This window comes from Balaenoptera physalus (assembly GCF_965194825.1).
Source record: "Balaenoptera physalus genome assembly, chromosome: 19".
Classification (NCBI taxonomy): Eukaryota; Metazoa; Chordata; class Mammalia; order Artiodactyla; family Balaenopteridae; genus Balaenoptera; species Balaenoptera physalus.
Genome location: NC_138900.1, coordinates 34,400,987 through 34,421,272, shown reverse-complemented (window position 1 = coordinate 34,421,272; position 20,286 = coordinate 34,400,987). Strand labels below are relative to the sequence as shown.

Sequence of the window (20,286 nt, the reverse complement as noted above, 5' to 3'; positions counted from 1 at the left end):
AGTAGAAGTATGCCCCCTAAGTGTTTTGAGCAAATGGTTAAGATTTATTGTAATGGAAATGAACAAGTATTTTTAACTTTTTGGAGTTTTCTACATTACTACACTTTTTTCTCAGGAAAATTCAATAGCCCGATGTAGTATTTATTAGCTTATCCAGCTCATTAGGCTGTTCAAGGTTTTTTTTTTTATTATTACATGAAAAGTATGCAGAAAGGTCATTCAGCTTTATGAATGATGAAGTGCCATTACACAGAAGTCCAGTAAAGCCTAGCACGTGGCAGTTAAGATTCATGGAATCTACAAATTGCCTTAACAGATCAGACCTGTAATCAGAATAGTCCAGTACTCTCTTGCCAGTTATAGACCAATGGTCATTTAGTGTAATAGTCATCTAGTTCTTCCCCTCATTTGCCTCTCCTAACTCCAAATATATATTTAATAATTCTTAATGGAATGGAAGCTTTTCAGAATATCTGTAACAAGGGTTTTTAACCTGGGGTCCTTTGGGTAGCCATGGATGAGCCTTTAGGGGAATCAGGAACCTTATAAAATGACGTGAAAATTTTGTGTTCACCTTTGTATTACATGTGTGTGCTTGAGGAGTGGATCCATAGCTTTCATCAGATTCTTAGGGATCCAGGACCTAGCAAAATCCTAACTGATTAGAGACTTGGCCAAGAACTGAGGATCCACATATACTTCGTTTCATCTCCTTTAAATTTAATATCAAATTTATTGTGACCCTTGAACAGTCTTCTCATATGCTTTTAAATAATATTCAGTCTACCTATCTTCATTACATTAAGTGTTCTAAGCTGTCATCACTCGTTATTAAATGATGGGGCTTGAATGTTTCGTTTTAAATTTGGAGGAGGATTTTGGGGCTCAGATTCTTTTTTGTTGGGTTTTTATCATTTTAACTTAGTAAGGCCTTGGCATAATCACTCTCACATTTATACAATGTAAAAATTACTTTACCATGAAAATATGCAGTGGGATTGAGTTCCCCAGCACATGTGCATACTTTGAAATTTAAACCAAAAGTACAGTTTTGATAATTTGCCTACTGCAGTTACATGTTGTAACTCTTTGAGATTGTATGGTTTATTTCAGGTTGGCATGATTTTGCAACATTCTGCAAATTATGTTTAGCTTATAATAATATCCAAACACTTAAAAGAAAATTAGTGTAAATGTTCTGCCATTTTTGCTCAGTTAATTTGAATCTGGTAGGAAATATTGTGATAATTTAACATTGTCCCAGTTTTTAGTCAAGATCTGAAGTAACGTATTTAACTCATAACTGGAGAATTAAGATGTTTGTTTTAAAACTAAGAATATTTTTTAATTAAATGAAGTACACAGTTAAAATTATTAAATATAAGATAGAAGTATTTTCTTCTAATTCTTTTTTTGTGCAACAAGATTGTACTGAAGAAACCCATTTTAAAATTTTATCTCAGGCTCTAAAATTTATATAGTTACTATAGAATGTTTAAGAATTTGGAAAGGAATATAGTAGGATATTTAAATTAATTTAGCAGTATTCGTTTTGTTAGTGAGTTTTTTTTTTTAAGTTTTTTCTAAGTTTTTATTTTTTCTTTCTTTTGGTTTTTTTTTTTTGGCTATGTTGGGTCTTCATTGTGCGCAGGCTTTCTCTAGTTGCAGCGAGCAGGGGCTATTCTTCGTTGCCGTGTGCGGGCTTCTCATTGTGGTGGCTTCTCTTGTTGAGGAGCACGGGCTCTAGGTGTGTGGGCTTCAGTAGTTGTGGCTCGCAGGCTCTAGAGCGCAGGCTCAGTAGTTGTGGCGCATGGGCTTACTTGCTCCGTGGCATGTGGGATCTTCCCGGACCAGGGCTCGAACCCTTGTCCCCTGCATTAGCAGGCGGATTCTCAACCACTGCACCACCAGGGAAGCCCTGTTAGTGAATTTTAAAACTTAATAAATTGCTATTAATGTTGCTTAGTAAACAGTAAAAGGATGGGAGGGGGTTTTGTTGGTTTGTTTTTGTTTTTTTGGGTTTTTTTTGATGGTGGTGGTTGTTTTTAATTTCCTGAAGACCTGCATGATTTCAAACCAGGACAGGAGGGTACTTTGTTTCATTTTAATGCATTCCTCCCTAATATTTTCTCTGCAGGATAACTTCAAACTAATGTGTACTAATGCTATGATTTACAACAAACCAGAGACCATTTATTATAAAGCTGCAAAGAAGCTATTGCACTCAGGGATGAAAATTCTTAGCCAGGTAAAGGAAATTCTTTGTCATAAATAATAATTATTATAAAAATCTATATCCCTTAGTTTTTTGGTTATAGTGATACAGATCCAATACAGTACTGGTTTTATTTTATAGGCAGATGATATTAAAAGTAGGAAATATTAAATGAAAAAAAAATTTTAACAGAAAATTAAAGCAGGAAGATTCTCATTTGGAATTGATACAAATAAATATTGGCAGTCACTTGTAATTATTTACCTATATTGGCTGTGAAACAAACATCAACATGAATTCCAGGACAGGATAGATTACATGAATTATGAGACCTTTTAGAAGGAAAGCTCTCTATTTCCCTTTGTAGGGATGGAATCTAATGTTCTGGTGAAGCACAGGAACTCCTTCGAGTAGAAAGAAACAAAATACACAAATGAACGATAATTTGGAATTGTCTCAAAGCCACCTCCCCACAGGAGCAGACTTTCCTTTGAAGGATAAGAACTGGTGCACATAGTAAGGCATTTGACATGGGAGAAACGTGTGCAGAGACACACATCATCATCATCATCAAGCTTCATGAGGGAGCTTAAACTGGTAACTTATTCAAAACAGAGATACTGTAGATAGTGGCAGAAAGTGACGGGAGTCTCATCTCGGAGCGATGGCTGATGAATGACCTTGAAGGGCAAATTGAGGTGATCATGTGCATCTGCTGGGAGAAGAGGAGAGCTCACAGGATAAATCACGTCTTTTGAGGTTTTACAACTCTGCATAGGACGGAAAATTAACTGAGACAAACCTGGCACCTTGTCACAGCGGGAAGTCAGAAGACTGAGTTCTAGTTTTAGCTCTTTTCCACTAACTTGTGGACCTTGGCCCACCCTGGGCCCATTAACCACCCTGGGCCTCAGTGTTCTCATCTGTAGAGAAGAAGGTTTAATCTGAGATCTCAAAGATAATTGCTAGCGTTAATGTGCTGATTTTAGAAAGAGCTAGAGTAAGGAGGAGATCAAGAAGAACAAGATGTGAGAGGGATTTTGCAAAGAAGAAATGAGTGGGTATGAGGAGAAAGAAATCAGAATCAAGGGCTCGGGTTCAAATTCAAGGGAGTTAGAGGATAGTAGAAATGAGTCATGTGTAGATGCACATGGTTTTCCAATTTTTATGGTGATCATTTGTATCAGTTTTACATTTAAAGAATTGCCTTGGTGTGCAGATGTCTTAGTGTCTGTGTGCTTGGCTCTGAAAGATTCTTGTATCCACTTAACTGAGGAAAGAAAAACATTTGGATTGATGATCATTCTTGCACTCCTAATATTTAGACAACATCAATTCCCACCCTTTCCTAGAGACTTGGGAAACTGTAATGTAAGCCAGTTACCCATCTTTGGCAAAATAGGCAGAGGAAAGGGGAATATAAAATGTTTATCCCATTCTTTGCAGAAAAACTCAGAATCCAGAACCAAGCCATATTCCAGTTTTAAAAACCTGCAAATACTTGCTATTTTTGTATTTGAAGTAAAAGTGCACCCAACAAATGCAATGTTTTGTCACTCCAAAATATGTACATTGAATTTTTAGGGTAAAGTTTAATTCGCAAGCATAACATACCCAAGTAAAATTTTCAACTTTGATCTACCACTGTTTTCTCATCTTTAAATAATGTAGTTAATATAACATGTAAACGACTCCAGTATCTCTTGTATTTTACTGGGGATAGGATGGCTGGAAGCACAGAAAAAAAACCTTTCTTTTCCACTTTCCCTTTTCTCCCTCTGTTGTCTTCCCTCTTTTCAGATCTCTTCCTGTTGAGGAGCCCTACGCATCCTGTGTTATAGCTTCCTGTTGACTGTTCTCTCCACCCTAGATGGGAGAGACCCTTACAGTAGTGATTTTTAAATGTTTAAATTTAGACTTTCTGAATTAACTCTTTTAATAGCACATCTCCCAAGAGAGCCCAGTACACCCTTCCGTGAATGGTGTCTTTTCAAAGATAACTGTTTTTGAATTCAGTGTAAAGATTGTAGAGCAGTCATTCATCATTTTTTCAGTTACACACAAGTAGTGACTATTAGGTGACTATTAGTAGATGTGTTATTTTTATAAAAAGTAGACATATGCAGAATAATTCTTTTGACCTCCCAAATAAATACTAAATGCTGCATTATAGTATAAACAGTACTGTTCATAGCATAGTGGCTTTGGATCAGACTAATCAAGGTTCAGGTCCTGGCTGTGTTATTGAGACTCTGTATGATCTTAGGTAGGCTATGTAACCTTTCTCAGCCTTTTTCCCATCATGTAAAATGGCATAACAGAAGTACTTAACCTTATAAAATTATACCTGCTGTGTGAGTGAGCACTCAGTAGGTGCTAGCTGTTATTAATGGCAAAGAATCAAACCCTTTAGTCATTTGTAAAATTGAGAATTAATAAACAGTATGCTGATTTGAAGACATTTTAGTTACCAAAAAAGAAAGACATTGCTTTCAAATTAAAATTAATTAAACTCAATTTTTTTCCATGACTTGTGTTGAAATTTAGAAAATTTCTCTAAATGAATTATTTTAATTTTATGCATATTATGTTTTTCTAAAAATCTGAAAATGTTCTTAAATGTAGGTTCTGATTTATAAAACTCTAGAATGGAAATTAAAAGGTTACTGAGAACTTTGTGATCTAAGCCCATTCATTTAACCAGCATTTATTGAGTGCCTACTATGTGCCAACCTCCATTTCAGGTGCTAGAAATAGATGAGTAAGAAATGGCTTAAGTGACATGCACAGGGGGAAACACAAATGGCCAGTAAATGCACACAGAAAGAATCACACACTAATATTTTTAAGTGTGTATTAAAACCTGTTTTTAAAAATCAAATTCGTAATTTTTTTTTAATGGTACTAATCAGTTTGCCAGGGATTCAGAGAAAACTTCAAACACTGGTGAAACTTTCAAATACTATTAATTGTTACAGTTTTTCTAGAAAGCAGTTTGGTAGTAGACATCAGAAGCCTTTTAAAAATACTCATTCTCTTTGACCTAGTATTTTTACTGCTAGGATTTATTCTAAAGAGATACAGATTCCCGGAGACTTTTATTTATAATAGCAGAAACTTGGAAATAAGCTGAATGTCCAGTAAGGGTCGTTAATTAAACCATGAGATGTACATGGGATGAAATACTATACAGTTGTTAAGAATATTTTAAAGAATATTTAATGATACAGAGGGGAGATACTTGCAATTTATTAACTGAAAAAAAACTTTGCTGTTACAAAATGTTTATTATAATTCCAATTTGTTAATATGTGTAATGCTTAGAAAAATACTAGAATGTTAAACCTGTTAACACTTTTCCTCTCTGGATAATAAATTAACAAGGTATTTATTTTCTCCTCTACCCATATCTTTGTCTGCCATAAAATATATTGCTTAAATAGTTTTAAGATTATTTTAAAATTATAGTCCAGTAAAAATAGCAGGGTCCATTTCTTGAGGCTCTCAGTGTACTGCTAATACAGCAGAGTATGATGAGGAAAGTCCCCATCGTGAGAGACAAGAGGCCTGGTCTTAGTCACTGGTTCTGTGACTTTAGGTGAGTCATTTAGCATTTCTGGGCTACACTGTTCTTATTTGAATGACCTCCGGTCCTTTCCAGTTCTAGTTTCTATTATTCCACAGAAGTCTACCCTGCTGTTGCTGTGCAGCCCTGAGGAGACTGCAGTCCATATTTTATCCAGTGACAACACTCAGAACTAAAAGGCAGAATAGTCACTGGGAACAAATCTGCCTCTTTAACATTTGTCCAGAAACCTCAAGTCCTTAACCACCATGAAAATTTCACAGCATATCAATGCAGTGGAAAACTCAGCACGTTTCACAAAACAGAAACAATACTTCTTTGGTTAGAACATTATGCACTCTGAAAAAGAAACTATGCTAGCAGCCTTTTTATTCTCCTTGAGGCATGTTTTCACACAGAGAAAAATGCCAGAATCATCATTGATCATCCCAGGATACCAGAATGTAAGGGATCTTTACATGTTCACATGCTCTAGGTTTTAAATACCTGATAATTCTTAAATGTCAGAAGATAAAACCATTCTGTTAAATATAAAACTTTAACATCCTGTTAAACTAAATTTTACTTTTTAAATTTAGTACTGCAAAGAATACTTAGTATTTATTCACACTTTCTCTTCTGTGAACTTTTTGATGATGCAACAGAGTTATAAAGCATTCTCTTACATTGGAAATTATCTGCATTGAAGGAATAGACTTTATTGTCCTGGTTCCTAAATATTCTACTCTGTTGGTATGATCACATTTAATTTTTTTTCTTCCCTAGTTAATAGGGTAAGTGCAAGCTCTTGTGGGGGAAAAAATGCATTACTTTCAAAATGAATGACAAACATTCAATAAGAATATCCTTGAATATTTTTAGGAGAGAATTCAGAGCCTGAAGCAGAGCATAGACTTCATGGCAGACTTGCAAAAAAGTCGAAAGCAGAAAGATAGAACAGACACCTCGCAGAGTGGGGAGGACAGCGGCTGCTGGCCAAGAGAGAGGGAAGACTCTGGAGACACTGAGGCACAAGGCTTCAAGAGTCCCAATAAGGAAAATAAAAAGTAAAGAATCTTTGCAATATTAAGGTTAAGCTGTCTTTTTCACACCAGTATCGGGAGAAAATACTGATTGGGGGGCCTGCCTTGGGTCCATGGTTGGTTGGGTTTTGTCCTGAAAGTCCATTTTGATGATTTGATACCCCTCTTATACAAAGCATTATATGGAATTGTCCAAACACAGTTCAGAAAATAGTTCTGAATGTCTATTCTGTATGAAAGTAGTTTTAAAACCAGTAAATTACCTTTAGGGACTCATATTGTCTGTGAGTTTATTTTAATAGAACTATTTGTTTAAGAAAAATGTGTGTATTCATTATTTCATTCCACAAAGGAGTTGAGACCGTACTTAATTAAGCCTAAGCACAGTTAAAGCTACCTTCTAAACAGATGGGCTGTCACTGAGATGTGTGCATGTTTTCCACTCAGTGTCAACTGGTAGGAGCAGTAATGAGCCACTGGTCCTACCGGGCAGCAGCTGGCATGGCCGGACGCAGTCGTGTATATCCCGCTCACACCACTGCCTGCTCTGATGCCCAGCACCTCGCTGTCAACTCTGGGAGAAGGGTTTAGCAGTGTGGGATTTCTGCTGTCATAATGCAAAGGAAGTAAACTTGGGACAAGTTTTTGTTATATTTCTAAGATTTATACATTTTAAATGTACGTTTATTTTAAATTTTAATTTTAAAAATTGGACTTAAAACATTGTAAAACAAATTGTGCGCCCCTCCCCTTTTAAAACATATTTGAGGTGGAGTTTCATTTTTGTGAATCTTCTAAGAAAAAAGTTTAAAGCAAGTAACACTGGACACAAAAAGGGAGGGAACTAACCAACCTACTTGGTTTGCCTTACTGTTGGTGTGTTATTAGGGCCCCTTACCAGGTCATTAAGGAACAAAGTTTTAATTGGTGTCAGTAGCGCAAATTTCTCCGCTTTAGTTGTATTCATATTTGGAATTACATTTTAATGTTTTCATCTTATCTTTTTTTTTTTTTACTTAGTACTAATGTGTGTTTTCAGGAAAGACAAAGATGTACTTGAAGATAAATTTAAAAGCAATAATTTAGAAAGAGAGCAGGAGCAGATTGACCGCATTGTTAAGGAATCTGGAGGAAAGCTGACCAGGCGGCTTGTTAATAGTCAGGTGATCAAGCTTTTCCTTTCTTTTCATTACCTACTGATTCAGGTGGTCTGAAACTCTCAGTTTTTAAGTTGCTTGTGTACTTTTAATCCATATCTGCCATAGAGCTCTGAAGGAGAACACTCACAAAAAGAAAACGTAATAATATACTTGGTTTATAAAGTACATAGTATTATCCTCTGTCACTGGATAGAGGGATTTGGGTTTGTTTTTTTTTTTAAGTGATGTTAATGTGTTCTAAAGTTGGAAAATGAACCACAGACTTAAGGCTTACAAAGAAAACATTTATGTACTGGTCTTTTCAAGTCATATTGTATAGCACGTTGGTTCTAAAACCAAATGAATTAATACATGACTTTGGGCAAGTCACTCCCCTTCCCTGGCCTTCAGTATCCTTTTTTAATAGAGTGAACAGAACTCGGTGACCTTAAGGACCCACACAGCTCTTCAAAATTCTGAGATTTCTCTTACCTTCATTTCTTTAACCCATCAACACCTGTGTGCATGGAGACAGGTGTGAAAGTTGATATCTGAGTATAATGGTGATCGCTACCTGTAATATTAGTTTGACTAAACTAAGGTAAGGTTTTCTGATGAGCAGCATATGTACATATGGTATATAAAACTGTTCATGCCATTTGAATACTTTGGGTCATTGCAGTGTGAATTTGAAAGGAGAAAACCAGATGGAACAACAACATTGGGACTTCTCCATCCTGTGGATCCTGTTGTAGGAGGTAAGTTCACAGAATTAGACTGTGCATGAACTTGATGCTAATTTGGCAAAGAGCAGTAACCTGGGTTAACATTTTAAAGCAACAAGTCTGAATATTGATAAACCTAACTGTATTATCATCCATAAAGAACTTGGCTAGGCATCGTGTACTTCATGCTAACAGCTAGCCTAACTTTATTTCATCCCAAATAAGTACTACAGATCAAGTTTTCTTTAAAATATAAAGTGCCTGGAATATCATACCCACCATTAGCAAAGCCAAAATATTAGGCAGTCATTTCTAGCCCTGGTTTTAAGAGACTCTGGTATAAAGACTCAGTTATTTCTTGAAGTATCTCAAAACCCTCAGACTATGGCATAATAAATTTAACTTGACTTTTTTAATTTCAGGGAATAAAATGAATACATATGCCATGTGGTACCTTAATGGGAATGGAATAATATATAGTTAATGACATATCTTTCAGTGTGGTTGATAGAAAGTTTATAAAGGTTGGGAATCACTTTTAGAAACTCAAGTCATACTTACATTTTCTCAAATGATATCTTAATGGAGATAGTATAGGGAATATTTTAAACCTTGGTGTAAGAATGGGAAATTTATGTCATTCATCTGAGGGGGGAAAATCATGTGATAAGCATGAGAATATTTTATAAATATCTGTTATCCTACTGCCATTAGAGAGTTAATTGGAGATACAAAAATGAATAATGACAAAATTCCTGCACTTCAGGAAATAGTCTCCATTATTTATTGTTTGCTCTGAGCAAGACACTGTCTTAGGAGCTTGAGATGGAGCTAGGTGTAAAAAGGGAGCAAAACATGAAGAGACAAGTCCCTCTTACGTTCTGTGGAGTGGGGAAAGGAGGACACAAACAAAAAGAATCATGTAAAGAGATGGCAGCTTGTCCACCATGAATCAGTGCATCAGAGGAACAGAGCAGCAGAGTAGTAACAGGATATACCTGTCTAGTGTCTGGGGGTCAGAGAGGCTGATCCCAAAATGGTGAGTAAGGGATTGGGGAATAACAGGTAAAAAAAACACCTTGAAGCAGAGAACAGCTTGATGCATTTGATGCAAGCCTGTCAATGTTCTCTTTGAGCATTGCATTCCACTCTTGAAATGCTGAAGGAGAACATTAATAGCCTCCTTTACTTAGAAGAAAAGGAACTGGTGCTATGTTTTCAAAACAAAACTCATTTTTTACTTTTATATGAACTTTTCATAAGAATGTTTTAGGGTCTTGGGTCAAAGAAAATGCCACAGGGGAGAAAAATAAAAAGAAAATGCCACAGGATTGAGAGCATTGCTCTCTCTAGTATAGCCGTGATGAAAATTTGGTGATGCAACTAAGTTGATTTAGGTCACACCCTAAGATCTGCCCCTTTCTTTGTACTTGGGGTCTGGTCTCTGCTCTTGGTCTGGTTTTCTGGATTTCTTGCTTCTGTAGGCGTTATCAAATGTGGCCAACGCTGACTTGACTCCTCACACACACAGCAGCTCCCCCAGGAGGCCAGTTTACTGGTTTAAGGTAGAAGATGCCCCTGTCTCAGCTGCATCCTCCTGGTTGGAGGCACTAGTACCAGTTGGGACACCAAACTCCAGACTGCTTACCAAGGAAAGAAGATCTGATTTAGGTGTTTGAAGTTTCTCACAAGTGCTTTTATTTTATCACACTGATCACATGTGGCAGTAGACTCTATTCCAAGGTGGTCATGCTACAAAAATCATCTCATCTCTTCTTCAAGAGAAAATGTCCTTTCTGTTGGATTTTGTTAGAGACCACGTTTTGTCCTGGTACCATCCTTCTCAGTTCTTATGCTTGTATCACAGATTTCTAGCATCATTACGGGGGTTCGTTCCTGGTTTACAGACATCACATCTTTGAAGGCTATTCTTCCCTGCAGTGCAAGTCTTCCTCAGACTAATTCAGATTAACTTATCCTGAATATAGTATGAGTTCTTGTCTTTAATCATGTATTTTCCCTTAGTCTTTTACTTGACCATTTCTACTGGTTTACTTTCATCATCTTAACGTTAAAAGATCCGACCTTCAGGACTTCCCTGGCTGTCCAGTGGTTAAGACTCCACGCTCCCAATGCAGGGGGCGCAGGTTTGATCCCTGGTGGGGGAACTAAGATCCCACATGCTGCGGGGTGCGGCCAAAAGAAAAACTAAAAATTAAAAAAAAAAAGTCCATGTTTAAAAAACTTTAAACATGTTTTTTAAAGTGAAGTGCAACACGATTATAAAGAATTCCAGGCTGCAGTAGAGTATAATGAAAAGGACCAGATTTTGGTCCCACGTACATTCCTTCCTTTCTAAGCTCAGATTTTCTTATGTTAAAAATGGGTAGAGCAAGGGCTGCCCAGAGTCACGTGGATGGCATGCAGCAGTGTGCGCACAGACGCTGAGCGAGAGCACCATCTGGACCACTGCCACCTGAGCTGCCGCCACCGTGCTCACTCTTATGTTTTAGAACCAGGCTACTGCCCTGTGAGACTGGGAATGACAGCTGGAAGACTTCAGTCTGGAGTGAATACTTTGCAGGGGTTCAAAGAAGATAAAAGGAACAAGGTAACTCCAGGTAAGGCTCCCACGTGGTCGTCAAGTTTTTTCTTCTCTCTTTCTCAAGGAGCTGAGGAAAAGAAGCACTCTCTTTATGGTATTTTTGCAACATTAATTAGCTATTTTATTAAGAAGAAACTGAAAAATCAGTATTTTTTTTTTCTAAATTTATTTATTTTTGGCCGCGTTGAGTCTTTGTTGCTGTGCGTGGGCTTTCTCTAGTTATGGCGAGCGGGGGCTACTCTTCGTTGTGGTGCGCGGGCTTCTCATTGCGGTGGCTTCTCTTGTTGCGGAGCACGGGCTCTAGGCGCGCGGGCTTCAGTAGTTGTGGCATGTGGGCTCAGTAGTTGTGGCTTGCGGGCTCTAGAGCACAGGCTCAGTAGTTCTGGCGCACGGGCTTAGTTGCTCCGCAGCATGTGAGATCTTCCTGGACCAGGGCTCAAACCCGTGTCCCCTGCATTGGCAGGTGGATTCTTAACCACTGTGCCACCAGGGAAGCCCCTGAAAAGTCAGTATTAGTATTCAAAATGAGCTTTGTTATTTCTTTTTTTTCCTCGCCCCTTTGCGGGCAATGATTCACCTGAGTTGTGACTTCCCAGATATGTTTTGGAGAAAATGTTTACCCTAGATTTGTATGCCAGTCAGTGAAGTAGCAAAGTTAGAAGGGAATAATCTTTAATAAACAAAAAAATAGATTGACATACAAGTTAAAGAATGGTATTGTGGTTTTGTGTGTGTGTGTTTTTATCAACAGTGTTATACTTGAACTATGGACCCTACAGTTCTTATGCACCACATTATGACTCCACATTTGCAAATATCAGCAAGGACGATTCTGATCTAATCTATTCAACCTATGGGGAAGACTCTGACCTCTCGAGTGATTTCAGGTGAGTCACCAGTTCATCAGTATTCTGAGTGCTACATTGTCCTAAAATATTGATATACATAAGTGATCTATTGATAGACTTACAGAGTTATTCAAATGGTAGAAAATGTATTCAGTAATTTTTTTAAGTGACAATAATCAAATAGACCCTTAGTTATCATCGCTCTTTAATAGAGACTATATATTTTAAAGAAAGAACGTATCTCCCTAATATTTTCTGATGTTGGCATCTGTAGTATTTTAATTCTTACAAAAATATCTTTTTAAAGATGCTGTGTACCTCCACTTAACTAAAATTCAGGAGCTTGTTGCTTCAAAATGTTGACGTGCCACCTGCTTTACTGTAACAGTTTTGTGTGTCAGTGAGTTGTTCCAAATTTGATCAGTTTGGGAAGCCACAACCCATTTTCCCCAAGATAAGAGGTAGGACATGATTCGATTCCTAAGGCAACCCACATCCAAGCCTGTTTGACCCATCACTTGCCAGTAGACCATTGCAGTTACACTCAACTATCCCTTATTAAATGTTCCTGTTGGAAGATAACTTTGTGTTCTTATTTAGGATGTTGGGTACTTTGCATCCCATCAACATAATGAAATGTCCTGATTTACTGGGATTCTGGCTTGGGGTCGGGCACTGAGCTTGGGTTATTCCTCCTTGACACTGGCACTTTGTTAACTTTCGTTATATGTAAGAATTTAACCCAATAGGTTAACCAGTCTCCTGGTGTTCTGACAAAGGGGGGATTGTTCACTTTTATACATGTATGGTGGTAGTGGTGGCAGTGTTTTTATAAGGCAGGGGTCCTTAGTCAGTGACTGTGGTTTAAGAGCAAGCCATTTGTATATCCTTTAGACCTCTTCTCACCAGCTTGAATAAATTCTTTCAGGATTATTCATCCATGCATTCCACATACAGGCATCGCAGGTGCCTTGTTTTCCAGGCAGTCTTCTAGCTACTGGGGATTCCCCTGGGAAACAGTGCTGACAAAGACCCATGCCCTCCTGTCAGGTGGTAACAGGTGTTTTGAAGAAAAGTAAAGAAGTAAAGGAAGATAGAGAGTACTAGGATTGGGAGAGGGGTGCTGTTTTAAATAGGGTAGTCAAGGAAGGCTTTGCTAAGTGAACATTGGGCAAAACTGAAGGCAGTAAAGAAGCAAACGTTGCTGCCATCTGAAAGAAGAACATTCCAGCCAGTGGAATAGCTGTGCGAAGGCCCTGAGGTGGGAACCTGCCTGACACATTTAAAGACCAAGAAGAGCAGTAAGGGCCAGGAAGAGTAGGGGAAACAACTGGTGGGAGTAGATCTTTATAAGGACTTGGTGTTTTATTCTAAGTGAGATGGGAAAATATTGGTGGCTTTTGAGCAGAGTAGTGACCAAGTCTGGCTTATAATTTTAAAAGGATCACTATGGCTGCTCTGTGGAAAACAGATTGCAGGGGGGCAAGGGAAGAAACAGAGGAACTGCTGTCATAATCCACGTGAGACCTGGACCGTGGGAGTGGTGGCTGAGGTGCTGAGAGGGGATCAGTAGTCAGCCAGTAGGATTTCTTGACTCACTGAAGTGGGGTGTGAGGGAGCAAAGTCAAGGAGGACTCCAGGGTTTCAGACCAAGCCTAAAAGGATGACATTGCTGTTTACTGAGAAGGGGAAGATTTTAGAAGGACTACTTCGGGAGGAAGATCCAGCAACTCAATTTTGGACATTTTGAGCCTATTAGACCTCCAAATGGAGCTGTCCAAAGAGTGTGGTCCAAACTGGAGGTGTGACTTTTAGAGTCTTTTAGTATCTGTGAGAGTCCTGAGCTGAGTACGATCACCTTAGGGAAGAGGCAAGGAATTCCACAGACTGAGCCCTGATCCCCTCCATCACTGAGCTCTTGTTCTTCTTTGAAGTTTCCCCAGGAGCATTTCCTTTTCATCGTGTTCTTGGTATTGTTTAATTCTCTTGTGATGATAACTTGATCGCTGGTAAATATGTAAATACAGTGTTGTGTCTAGATGGAAAGTTTCACATCATGGGGTATAAATTAAAGGCATCTAATGAAATAGTTGGCTGTGATAGGAAGATTACGCCAGTGGAGATGATTTGTATGAAAATGACTTTCCCAACACACTCTCTTTCAGCATCCATGAGTTTTTGGCCACATGCCAAGATTATCCATATGTTATGGCAGATAGTTTACTGGATGTTTTAACAAAAGGAGGACATTCTAGAACCCTGCAGGAGGCGGAGATGGTAAGAATGCTACTAAAGAAACAGTGATTTATCATTGGCCCTCAGGTGTTAGTCATCAGTGTTATGAAACCATGGGATTAACCAGTGTGACAGCTGAACTCCATTGCACTGAAAAGACAGCCCAGCCCGGGTGGAGACCATGGGTGGAGGACAATGAACGGAAACGAGTAACTCGGCTTCCAGGGTCTGTGAGGGCCAGTGATTGTCATTATCTCCTCATCTTGGAAATGTAGGAATCAAAATGGGGCTTATAACTCAGAAGTCAGCTCGTGTTATGTACCCTAACAAAAAAAGGAAGTCTTGCTCACTGGTTTGACATTAAGTTGACTAAAATGATAGGGAATGTCCTTTTCCTTATTACGTAGTAATAATATAGTGGTGGAGCCTCAAGTAAAAAAGTAAAAAGCTTCCTCATTGCTGTATTTTATTAACACTTGTAAACTAGCTCCAGTTCAGTTGGACATAGTTCATAATCTGGGATAATTCAGAGACTTGGCTCAAAGATTAAAACCAGAAAGTGTTCCTTCAGTGTAGAGGAGAGTTGGTCTCCAGAATGTCCTTGTCACCATAGTTAGAGGAACCCTGTATCTCCTGGGGGTCATAACTCTTCCTGGTGGCTGTGACTGTAGTTGCCTTGTCCTCTGCCCTCGCTGTACCTGTGGCTGCTGGTCCTTGGGTGACCTGTCAGCAAAGCTGAGTCAGCGCCTGAAGTTCAGTGAGAATTGCTGTAGAGTCTTATATCTTAGCACATAAACTGCTTTCTTCACATAACCTAAAAAACATTCAGCTTTACATCAATTCAAAAATATTTTTACTATACCCTTCCCAGCAATTAACCTGAATTAATTAAAAGTCTTGAACTAAAATCGCATATCTTTCATTTTGTTGATATGGCAATATATTTCAGATTTAAAGTTCCTCTGCCCTTTGATCCAGCAGTTCCTCTTAGAATTTGTACTAGAAAATTAAGATAGAAGTTACATATAAGCAATACAGTGTTTATAATTTTTAAAAATTGGGAATCAGTTAAATAAATCACAGTATGACCTTTCAAGAAAAGATAACAGGGCTTCCCTGGTGGCACAGTGGTTGAGAGTCTGCCTGCCAGTGCAGGGGACACGGATTCGAGCCCTGGTCTGGGAAGATCCCACATGCCGCGGAGCAACTAGGCCCGTGAGCCGCAATTGCTGAGCCTGCGCGTCTGGAGCCTGTGCTCCGCAATAAGAGAGGCCACGATAATGAGAGGCCCGCACACCACGATGAAGAGTGGCCCCCACTTGCCGCAACTAGAGAAAGCCCTCGCACAGAAACGAAGACCCAACACAGCCATAAATAAATAAATAAATAAATAAATAATAAACCCAAAAAGTTAAAAAAAAAAAAAAATGAGATACAATTAAAAAAAAAACAAAAAACAAAAAGAAAAGATAACAGATCATGATTGATTTTTGTGCATGATACATGTATTGTTTATATACACAGTATCTCTGAAGACTAGGATTATGGGAAGTTTTCACGTTCTCTATAGCATTTGAATATTTTACATTCTTTGCTGTCTGCAAGTATTGCCTCTTTTCATGCAGAATACACCCTGGAGTACTCCTATCTTCTCTTTGTCAGAGATTTCAACCACCTATTGCTAAAAATAAGACTCCATTTATTTAGGTCCTTGTATGCTATTACCAAGTACCTTCTTAAACATGTGTGTTGCTTCTTGATTGGTCATAGAACTATCAGTCTTGAAGTCACCAGTAATATGTACTCTGGACTCACAAAATACTCTCAAAATGCTAATAATTATATCTAATTCATTTTTGGTTTAAAAAATTATATTTTGATAATCCATATTCTTATTCCTTTTATCTTGCCGTGAAACTCTTGATGTTTTTCTATTTTCCTTGATATTAGCCTTTTTGTATATCTTTTAATAAAGTGTTTTTCTTTATCCTTACAGTCATCTCCTGAAGATGAAGACCAAACTAGGACACTTGACACAGCAAAAGAAATGGAGGTGATTATATTTTTTACTCTTTATAAGAAATATTTAAATGGCGAATAAGCTAAAAAGCCTAAATGATAAAGCTTTTATTTTAAAAGAAAAATATTTATTGAGTGTCTCCTGAGATCAAAGAACTTTCTTTGCCTGTGGGGAATGTAGTAGCAGCGAGTGCAGTAGATAAGCACACACGTAAACAAGGGAGCCAAAGCCAATTACTGTACAGAGTAAATGTACATGTTGTGGGAACGCAGGTTGGGGAAACCAGCTGCTTTGGACAGCTGAGGAGATCCTCACAGAGGGACTTCCGGATGAACTGGGTCTAGAAGGATGAACAGGGTTCCCCCAGCACAGGCCCAGGTTTGTGAAGTGGGTAGAACTTCATGTGTAATGACCTGAATAGATGTGAGCAGGCAAGGCACATGTGCAGAACACCCAGAAAGTGAGTGACCACAGGGTACCTGGAGAGAGGAGGAGAGGTATTGAGGACCACATGATGAGTCATGTATGCAGTGCTTAAGAGGCTGAGATTTTATTTTAGAAGTCAGACTGCTGTGATCAAATGTGGAGGCGAGAGAGGGGCTGGAGGGAGGGGACCAGTGAAAAGCTATAGGACTTATGCTAGTTAATTTTTTGCTTAGATAACAATACTGTGGAAGAGAGTGAAGATGTACAATAAGGAGAAATACAGTAGAAATAAAATTGACAGGACCTGCACAAGGTAGATATTAGTATTGTTAGCTCATATTGGACATACAGGAAAAGGAGCACAGCTTTGGCAGGGAAAGAAATTTCACTCGGTTTCAGGGCTGGTGAGTGTGATTTGAGACATCAATGGAGGTGTGGATCTGGAAGTTATTGGTGTCAAGGTAGAATTATTTTAGGTATTAGGTGACTGAGATTGTCCAGGCAGGACACGTAGGCTGGGAAAAGGCCAAAGAACAGAACCTTGGAGAGACCAGTAGTTGAGGTGGGAAAACCACGGAAGACTGATGCAGGAAAGAGTCCAGCAGTGTCAGATGCTGCACAGAAGCCCAGTAAGAGGAGACCAGCAGGTGTCATTTGTAACCTTAATCAGAGTAATTTCAGTAAAATGGTGGGGACAAGATAAAGGTACCGTGAGTTAAATGACTGGAGGAAAACTGGGACATTGAAGATCAGAGAGACGTAAGCTCTTTGAAGGGAAAGAAAACTTGAAGATGTGAGATCAAGTAAAGACAGATGCAAATGTAGATGGTGCTGACAAAATCATGTCATTTTCCAAGAAAGAGGAGCCAAGCAAGGTCATGTACTTGGTGAGCCGGCAAGAATGAAAGAAAACTTCAGAATGGGAAAGAAAGCTGGGTAAGAAGTTTATTGAATAGAGTTGTAAGGGCCCAGCCAAAATGGCAAACCATAAGTATCAGTATGTACTGATACGGTTTTCTCCACCACACACTTTTAGCCCGTATGTCGGTAGAGAAATAGGATGTTCAGACTGTCCAAGCTCGGAGTGCGATACCAAAGTATAAAAGGAACCATTAACTTTTGTTTACTCATTGTCAGGATTGATCTGTTCCTAAAAAGCAGTGTTGGGGTTATGGAAACTCCGAGTCTTGTGATTCCAAAAATAAAACTCCACCCTTTTTAGGATTTTGTTTCTCCCATGCAATACTACAGCCTGGCTTTGGGGCCTGGAGGAGACCCAGGAAGTATCTTTTTTTTTAAATATTATTTATCTTATTTATGGCTGTGTTGGGTCTTCGTTTCTGTGCGAGGGCTTTCTCCAGCTGCGGCAAGTGGGGGCCACTCTTCATCGCGGTGCGCGGGCCTCTTCACTATCGCGGCCTCTCTTGTTGCGGAGCACAAGCTCCAGACACGCAGGCTCAGTAATTGTGGCTCACGGGCCTAGTTGCTCCGCGGCATGTGGGATCTTCCCAGACCAGGGCTCGAACCCGTGTGCCCTGCATTGGCAGGCAGATTCTCAACCACTGCGCCACCAGGGAAGCCCCAGGAAGTGTCTTATGTTCAAGATCTACCACAGGGGAGTGCAAGTGTATGGACTGAAACACTGCCTGTGAACCTCAGAAACTGCAGCCTTGTCACAGTCACCAAAAGCGCTTCACAGAGTCGGCAGTAACGAGGCTTTTATCTTTGGAGTGGTGATGAAACAACTGATGCAGATTGTGTAAGACACACCATTCCATTACCGAGAAGTGTGATTTATGGACACTTTTGCCAGGATTTGGGAATGGCAATTTAAAGATTTTTATAGGCATCAGAATTATAACTCTAAATAGGTGAAATAGCTTGGCTTATAAACACAAGCCATCTTCTTAATTTCTCATTCTAGCACTGTCAGGGCTTAGCAAGCTCAATTAATCTTTTTTTCTTAAGCAGATTACAGAAATCGAACCAACAGGGCATTTAGACTCCAATAATCAAGACAGGCTTACAGCACTGAAAGCAGTAACAAACTTTGGAGCTCCAGTTGAAGTTTTTGACTCGGAAGGTAAGTGTCTCCAGAGGGTTTGAAGGAAATACTTCACGACACAGGCAGTCAGGATTTAGTGTCACAGTAGCACAGATTAACATAGCCATTCACTACAGGAACATCTTGACTGGCCATGCTTCAGTGGAATAGTAAAGCGTGTCTGTGGTGTTGATTTCATTTGAGGGGGATTACTCCTTTGAGAAGACTAACCAATAAATAGCAAAACCCCAGAGCATAGTACTCGATTTATTGCACAAGATCACGTACAAGTATGTCCATGTTGTCCTTAGTAAGTTATTTTTCTTACCACACAGAAGCTGAAGTGTTCCAGAGGAAACTTGATGAGACCACCAAACTGCTCAGAGAGCTCCAGGAAGCCCAGAATGAGCGTTTGAGCACCAGACCCCCTCCCAACATGATCTGTCTCTTGGGTCCCTCATACAGAGAAATGCATCTTGGTATGTTGTACCTCTGGTAGGAGAATAAGGGTGCTTAAAGGGAAAATTTCTGAGTAGTGATACCACAATAAAGTAACACTGAAGTGAATACCATGGACAGTTTATTTTTTTCCACTTATATATTTATTGGGCTTTTGTTTAAGTTATCTAAAGGAACCACATTTCAGTACCTTGAACTGTCTTTATGTTGATTTTTCTTTCCAGCTGAACAAGTGACCAATAACCTTAAAGAACTTGCACAGCAAGTAACTCCAGGTGATATTGTAAGCATGTATGGAGTCCGAAAAGCAATGGGGATTTCCATCCCCTCCCCGGTGGTTGAAAACAACTTTGTAGATTTAACAGAAGGTACGTGCCCTGTGTCTCCGGTAGAGTGGAGGGCTAAGTGTGAGTAAAAGTAAACATTGGTCTTCCCCCTCCAAGTAACATCTGAAAGGTTTTGTCTCTGCTGTTAACATATAAACTATTTAGTTTTCTTTCCATCTTGTCTAAGGAATAAAGATTTCACACATTTGCCAAAAAAAGCCACAGTGATGCACCTAGTCTTTAACCTTGAACATAGTAAAGAAGGGCTGTCAATAGTTACTCTTTTTACCTTCACATACCTTTTTTAATTAAAAGGAAAAAAGTACTGAATGAAGGGGGTTTTTTTCTTCCAGATTTTGAAGAACCTAAAAAGACTGATGTTACTGAGTGTGGACCTGATGGGATTTGAAGCTAACTGGTATTTGATTATATATTATGTATATATTTTTTTCATTCTTAACTTGGAAATGCTTTTTCAGAAGATATTAAATATTTGTAAATTGTGTTTTTAATTAAACTTTGGAACAATTAATTTTAATGTTCCAGAGATTGGACTTGTGTTAGGTAATAAAGCTGAACCTGGGACTGTGAGCTGTAGTGTGCGTATCAGCTAAGTTACCCCTTCACCTTTCCCTG

At 38.8% G+C, this 20,286-nt stretch overlaps 1 protein-coding gene across 11 annotated transcripts in view; it reads left to right on the top strand.

The window, feature by feature from the left end:
• Positions 1 to 20,286, top strand: part of BRD7 (bromodomain containing 7) — a 40,977-nt gene that overhangs the window by 17,850 nt on the left and 2,841 nt on the right. For 2 of the 11 annotated variants that reach the window (XM_082438348.1, XM_082438349.1), the window contains exons 6-17: positions 2,138 to 2,248; positions 6,663 to 6,847; positions 7,863 to 7,986; positions 8,645 to 8,720; positions 11,078 to 11,308; positions 12,044 to 12,179; positions 14,306 to 14,417; positions 16,372 to 16,428; positions 18,790 to 18,904; positions 19,201 to 19,344; positions 19,549 to 19,692; positions 20,004 to 20,068. In XM_082438348.1, coding sequence (XP_082294474.1) covers positions 2,138 to 2,248; positions 6,663 to 6,847; positions 7,863 to 7,986; positions 8,645 to 8,720; positions 11,078 to 11,308; positions 12,044 to 12,179; positions 14,306 to 14,417; positions 16,372 to 16,428; positions 18,790 to 18,904; positions 19,201 to 19,344; positions 19,549 to 19,692; positions 20,004 to 20,059 — 1,491 coding nt within the window. In that variant the 3' untranslated portion in view covers positions 20,060 to 20,068. Of the gene's footprint in view, positions 1 to 2,137; positions 2,249 to 6,662; positions 6,848 to 7,862; positions 7,987 to 8,644; positions 8,721 to 11,077; positions 11,309 to 12,043; positions 12,180 to 14,305; positions 14,418 to 16,371; positions 16,429 to 18,789; positions 18,905 to 19,200; positions 19,345 to 19,548; positions 19,693 to 20,003; positions 20,242 to 20,286 lie in introns of those variants that run through there. The other 9 variants (XM_082438345.1, XM_082438355.1, XM_082438350.1 and 6 more) reach the window with 8 other exon arrangements.